Source organism: Homarus americanus, unplaced genomic scaffold, assembly GCF_018991925.1.
Source record: "Homarus americanus isolate GMGI-L3 unplaced genomic scaffold, GMGI_Hamer_2.0 scaffold6317, whole genome shotgun sequence".
Lineage (NCBI taxonomy): Eukaryota > Metazoa > Arthropoda > Malacostraca > Decapoda > Nephropidae > Homarus > Homarus americanus.
This window is the reverse complement of record NW_024730668.1, coordinates 17,520,681-17,527,774: the sequence shown is the minus strand read 5'-3', so window position 1 is coordinate 17,527,774 and position 7,094 is coordinate 17,520,681. Positions and strand designations below refer to the sequence as shown.

General features: G+C 54.5%; 1 protein-coding gene across 1 annotated transcript; it reads left to right on the top strand.

The window, feature by feature from the left end:
• Nucleotides 1-278: 278 nt before the first annotated feature.
• LOC121867103 (anther-specific proline-rich protein APG-like) lies at nt 279-6,827 on the top strand (the record flags this gene model as incomplete). Its single annotated transcript, XM_042366861.1, has 3 exons — nt 279-326; nt 3,658-3,938; nt 6,146-6,827. Coding segments are annotated over 3 exons (1,011 nt in total), but the record flags the coding sequence as incomplete, so codon positions are not given.
• Nucleotides 6,828-7,094: the final 267 nt, after the last annotated feature.

The following is a 7,094-nucleotide window of genomic DNA, read 5'->3' as shown; positions in this document are numbered from 1 at the left end:
TCCTCTCTCTCTCCCCCCCTCCCTTCCTCTTCTCCCCTCCCTCCCTTCCTCTCTCTCTCACCCCTCCTTCCTCTCTCTCACCTCCCTCCCTTTCTCCTCTCACCCCACCCTCCTCCACCTCCCTCCCTCTCTCCCCTCTCCCCCTCTCTCCCCTCCTCCCTCCCTCTCTCTCACCCTCCCTCCTTCCTCTCTCTCCCACCCTCCCTCCCTCCCCTCACCCTCCCCTCCCTCCTTCCTCTCTCTCACCTCCTCCTTCCTCTCTCTCCCCTCCCTCCTCCCTCCCTCCCCTCTCACCCCTCCCTCCCCCCTCTCTCTCCCACCCCTCCCCTCCTCCCTCTCCCCCTCCTCCTCCTCTCCTCAAGCCCTTCCTCCTTCAGCCACTATCAGACAACAATGGTCGCTCATACCTTGACATAATTGGCAGTGTTAGGCTGTTTCCAGGAACTGTCAAGATGGACTGTCACCTAACCACTACCTTATCTGTCATCCCACTGGCTGTCAGCTGTCAGGATGAGCTGTCACCTTCACCACCACCTATCCTGTCATCCCACGCTGTCCGCTGTCCAGATAGACTGTCACCTGTAACCACCACCTATCCTGTCATCCCACTGGCTGTCAGCTGTCAGATGGCTGTCCTGTCCACCACCTATCCTGTCATCCCTGGCTGTCAGCTGTCAGGGTGGCTGTCTGTCACCACCACCTTACCTGTCAGCCCACTGGGTGTCAGCTGTCAGAGATGGGCTGTCACCTGTCACCACCACCTATCCGTCATCCCACTGGCTGTCAGCTGTCAGGGATTGGCTGTCACCTGTCCCACCACCTAACCTATCATCCCACTGGCTGTCAGCTGTCAGGAGATGGCTGTCCTGTCACCCACCTATCCGTCATCCCACTGGCTGCCAGCTGTCAGGGTGGCTGTCACCTGTCACCACCACCTATCCGTCATCCCACTGGCTGTCAGCTGCAGGATGGGCTGTCTGTCACCCACCTATCCTGTCATCCCACTGGCTGTCAGCTGTCAGGGATGGGTTGTCACCCATCACCACCACCCATCCTGTCATCCCACTGGCTGCCAGCTGTCAGGGATGGGCTGTCACCTGTCACCACCACCTATGTCATCCCATTGGCTGTCAGCTGCAGGGATGGGCTGTCTGTCACGTCACCTAGTCTGTCATCCCACTGGCTGTCAGCTGTCAGAGATGGGCTGTCACCCACATAGCCTGTCATCCCACTGGCTGTCAGGGCTAGGGGGTGAGGCAGCCGTTGTTATAGTCAGGGTAAGTGAGCTGGTAAGGGCTGTCGTGGTGGTGAAGAGGTAAGTGGCTGTGTGGAGGTGGCTGTGGTGGTAAGTGGCTTTGGTAGGCAGGCTGTGGCTGAAAACGAGGTGAGCAAGTGGTGAAAAAGGTGGTTGAAATGAAGGGTGGTGAGGTGGTGAAGTGAGGTGAGGCTGGGTTAGAGGTGAGGTGGAGGTGAGGCTGAGTGAGGTGAGGCTGGAGTAAGGTGAGGGTGGGAGGTGAGGTTGAAGTGAAGAAGTGAAGGCTGAAGTAAGTAAAAGCAAAATAGGTGGTGAGTAAGTAAGCACAAATAAAGTAGCGTGGTAAACAAAGGTTTAAATAATGGCTGAGAAAAATAGCTTAATTCACCATTGTTGTTGTGACGGAATTAGGTGATTCTTCTTCTGTTCCTCCTCTTCCTCCATCTTCCTTGATATTCCCCTCCTCCTCCTTCCTTTCTTCCTCTTCCTTCTTCTACCGTGTCTTTCTTCCTCCCATTTCTCCTCTTCCTCTTCTTTCTACCTTGCCTTAATTCCTCCCATTTCTCTACCTTCTTCCTCTTCCTCCTCGACATCCTCTCCATACTCTTTCTTCACCATCCCTTTCTCTTCTTCTACCTCCTCCTCCTCCACCTACTCCATCATCTCCTCCTCCACTTGCTGCTCCTACTCCACCTCATTCACCACCACATCCTCCTCCTCTCACCCCCCCCTCTACCTCCACCACCTTTTCCACCTGTTCCTCCTCCTCCACCTGCAGCTACTCCTCCAACTGCAGCACCTCCTCCTCCAACTGCAGCACCTCCTTCTCCACCTCCTCTCACACAGTGGCGCTCAAGATTTATGGTGTGTTTGTGGTGGTGGATGACTTGCTCTCTTGTTCTGACCTGTGTGTACACACATAGCACACACACACACACACACACACACACACACACACACACACACACACACACACACACAGAGTCACTATAAAGGTGCTCGCGTCATTGTTGTGTTTCGTATACTGAACTAGTCTGCTCCATAAGTCTTCTCCGCCAACATAAACAAACTCTTTTTACCCTCTTCATCAAAATCTTCGTTTCCTTCTTGATAAACTCTTCCTTTTCCTCTTTCCTGTTCCACTATTTCTCTTTGCTTATTCTTCCTTTCTTAATCCTTCTCTTATCTCTAGTTATTATCGCCTTTCTCTCTTCCCCTTTCTATTTTTGTTCTTCCGTCTTTTTGTCTGATTTATTGCCTTGTTTATTCCCTCTGTGTCTATTTTCTTGATGTGTTGTCTCTCTCTCTCTCTCTCTCTCTCATTTTCTGTCTCTGTCTGTCACTCACTAAGACAGCTCTCTCTCTCTCTCTCACACAATTACTCACATAGAGTTCTCTTGTACTATCTTTCTCTCTCTCTCTCTCACTGTCACTCACAAACAGGTCTTGTCCACGCGTCTCCCTCATTAAGACAACATATTCTGAAAACACGTTCACTAGTCATCATCACACAGGGTTTACCACTTAGTACTCATCCACCCCGTGTAAATAAAATCACCTCCTCCACCTCCACTTTCCTACCTCCTTCACCTACCTCCACCTCCACTTTCCTACCTCTATCCTTACTTTCCTTCCTCCTCCACCTCCTCATTCCTACCTCTTCCACCTACATCCACTTCTACCTCCACCTACCTCCTCCACTTCTACTTTCCTACTCCTCCGCCTCCACCTGAACCCCACCACCTCCTCCACACACTCAGTTCCACTCTCCTCTCACCTCTCGCCCACCGCCGCCTAGAAAGTCCCCACAAAAAAGTACCTCCTCCCAGCTCTCTTTACCCTGCCTTAGCACCCAGCCCGTCCCAGCACCCAACCTGTTTTACACAAATTTCCTCGCACCAATCTATCCTAGCACCTAGCCTGTCCCAGCATCAACCTGTCCTAGCACCCAGCCTGTCCAAGCATCAACCTGTCCCAGCACCCAATCTGTCCTAGCACCCAACATGTCCTAGCTTCCAGCCTGTCCCAGCATCCAGCCTGTCCAAGCACACAGCCTGTCCCAGTACCCATCCTATCCCAGCATGCAGCCTGTCCTAGCACTCAGTCTGTCCCAGCACCGAGCCTGTCCTAGCACGCATCCTGTCCCAGCACCTACCGTGACCCAGCATCAAGCCTGTCCTAGCACCAAGGTAAGACAAAGTTTTTCGCTATAAATGGCAGTGAGGCTGAGAAACAAGCATTGGTTGTTGGTGGTATGACCGTGGAACCGTGTGACCACTACATGTATTTGGGCAATTCAAGTTCATGCAGCATTGATGTCCGCCTTGTTATATGGTTGTGAATCATGGTTAAGTGGTGACATTACGCCTGTGAATAAACTTTATATGTGGTGTATTAAACAGTTATTAGGTGTCAGTAAAACGACCACCAATGAATTATGCATGGTGGAACTTGGTTACTCTCCGTTACGTGTCCTCATAACAGCTAAGCAGCGTAAATTTTTCTCGAGAATATGGACGGGAAGAAGTGAAATGGGAGACGATCCATTTGCCCATACTATTAATGTTGTATTAAGTTTTAATATGCCTATGTCACGATATGTAGGCGATCTTTTTATTAATGATATTGATGATGTTCAAATAGCCTTACACACTCTGAAACAGAAACTCAAACTCAGACTTAAGTAGAGTACAATTATTCAAGACTATCAATCCAAATCTTGATGTTCATGCAATCTGCAATACAAAGATAAAGGTGAATGAGCTAGAACAGTATCGTGGGCATGAATGTGTTTTTGGTGCATTCCTGGCTGTAGAGAGGCGCTGGAACAGAAGAGGCAGCCGTCTGCTCATTGAAGAGATATGTGTTCATGTGGTGTTATTCATTCAGAATAGCATGTTGTTGAAATGCCCCTGTAAATATACGCCATTAATATAGTATTTCAACTTTGTAAATCTGCTGTCTGAAAAAACAGGTATAAACTGTTTGTCGTGCAGTTCATCGAATACTATATGTATAGTTAAAGTCACAGAGCATACTCATCCACTATTTTGTATATTTTAGAATATTTTACTTGTAGTTATTTTTGTTTTACTTTATTTACTTGTAGTTTTCCTCTGTTTTTTGTGTTACTGGTTAATCAGTGAACTTTGGACCATTTTATGTAAAATTTCAGTGTAAACTCTGTATTCATAATTTGTGGTCAATAAAAATATCTATCTATCTATCTCAGCATCCAGCCTGTCTAAACACCCAGCCTGTCCCAGCATCCAGCCTAACCTAGCACACAGCCTGTCCCAGCACCCAGTATGTCCTGGCACCCAGCCTGTCCCAGCATCCACCCCGTCCAAGCACCCAGCCTGTCCCAGCATCCACCCTGTCCAAGCACCCAGCCTGTCCCAGCACCCAGCCTGTCCCAGCATCCAGCCTCTCCCTGCACCCAGCCTGTCCCAGCATCCAACCTGCCCTTGCGCCCAGCCTGTTCTAGCACCCAAACTGTCCCAGCACCATCCTGTCCCAGCACCCAGCCTGTCTCAACACCACCCCTGTCCCCACCCAGCCTGTCTCAACACCACCCTGTCCCAGCACCCAACCTATCCCAGCACCAAGCCTGTCCCAGCACCCAGCTTGTCCCAGCATCCAGTCTGTCCTAGCACCCAGCCTGTGTCAACATCCAGCCTGTCCTAGCAACCATCCTGTCCTAGCACCTAGCCTGTCCGTGTCCGCACCAATCCTGTCCTAGCACTCACCTTGTCCCAGCAACCAGTCTGTTCTAGCACCCAGCCTGGCCCAGTCCCAGCCTGTCCTAGCACCCAGCCTGTCCCAACATACAGACTGTCCCAGCAACCATCCTGTCCTAGCACCTAGCCGTCCGTGTCCTAGCACCAATCCTGTCCTAGCACTCACCGTTCTAGCAACCAGTCTGTTCTAGCACCAACTTGTCACAGCACCCAGCCAGTCCAAGCACCTAACGTTCTAGCACCCAGCCTGTCCGAGCACCCAACCTGTCCAGCCCAACCTGTCCCGCACCCAGCATGTCCCAGCACCAACCTATCCCAGTACCTAGCCAGCCCCAGCAACCAGCCTGTCTCAGCACCTAGGCTGCCCCAGGACCAACAAGTCCCAGTACTCAGCCTGTCCCAGCACCCAGCATGTCCTAGCACCCAGCCTGTCCCAGAACCCGGCCTGTCTCAGCACCCAGCCTGCCCAGAACCCAGTCTATCCTAGCACCCAGCACCGAACATGTCCCACCCAGCCTATCCTATCACCCAACCAAACACCCAACCTGCTCCAGCACCCAGCCTGTCCTAGCACCCAGCCTGCCCCAGCACCCAACCTGTCCCAGCACCCAGTCTATCCCAGCACCCAACATGTCCCAGCACCCAGACTGCCCAGCACCCAGCCGTCCCAGCATCCAGCCTGTCCCAGCACCCAGCCTGTCCCAGCACCCAGCCTGTCCCAGCACCCAGCCCGTCCTAGCATCCAGCCTGTCCACATCACCCAGCCTGTCCCAGCACCCATGCCTGTCCTAGCACCCATGCCTGTCCCAGCACCCAGCCTATCCCAGCACCCAGCCTGTCCCAGCACCCATGCCTGTCCTAGCACCCATGCCTGTCCCAGTACCCAGCCTATCCCAGCACCCAGCCTGTCCCAGCACCCAGTCTTTCAGGCACCCACTCTGTCCCACCCAGCCTGTCCCAGCACCCAGCCTGTCCCAGCACCCAGCCTGTCCCAGCACCCATGCCTGTCCAGCACCCATGCCTGTCCCAGCACCCATGCCTGTCCTAGCACCCATGCCTGTCCCAGCACCCAGCCTATCCCAGCACCCAGCCTGTCCTAGCACCCAGTCTTTCGGGCACCACTCTGTCCTAGCACCCATGCCTGTCCCAGCACCCAGCCTGTCCCAGCACCCATGCCTGTCCCAGCACCCATGCCTGTCCCAGCACCCAGCCTATCCCAGCACCCAGCCTGTCCTAGCACCCAGCTTTCCGGGCACCTACTCTGTCCCAGCACCCAGTCTGTCCCAGCACCCAGCCTGTCCCAGCACCCAGCCTGTCCCAGCACCATGCCTGTCCTAGCACCCATGCCTGTCCCAGCACCCATGCCTGTCCCAGCACCATGCCTGTCCCAGCACCCAGCCTATCCCAGCACCCAGCCTGTCCTAGCACCCAGTCTTTCCGGGCACCCACTCTGTCCCAGCACCCATGCCTGTCCCAGCACCCAGCCTGTCCCAGCACCCATGCCTGTCCTAGCACCCTGCCTGTCCCAGCACCCAGCCTGTCCTAGCACCAGTCTTTCCGGGCACCCACTCTGTCCCAGCACCCAGTCTGTCCCAGCACCCAGCCTATCCCAGCACCCAGCCTGTCCCAGCACCCAGCCTGTCCCAGCACCCATGTCTCTAGCACCCATGCCTGTCCCAGCACCCATGCCTGTCCTAGCACCCATGCCTGTCCCAGCACCAGCCTATCCCAGCACCCAGCCTGTCCTAGCACCCAGTCTTTCCGGGCACCCACTCTGTCCAGCACCCAGCCTGTCCCAGCACCCAGCCTGTCCCAGCACCCATGCCCCCTAGCACCCATGCCTGTCCCAGCACCCATGCCTGTCCTAGCACCCATGCCTGTCCCAGCACCCAGCCCATCCCAGCACCCATGCCTGTCCCAGCACCCAGCCTGTCCTAACACCCAGTCTTTCCGCACCCACTCTGTCCCAGCACCCAGCCTGTCCCAGCACCCAGCCTGTCCCAGCACCCATGCCTGTCCCAGCACCCATGCCTGTCCCAGCACCCATGCCTGTCCCAGCACCCATGCCTGTCCCAGCACCCAGCCTATCCCAGCACCCA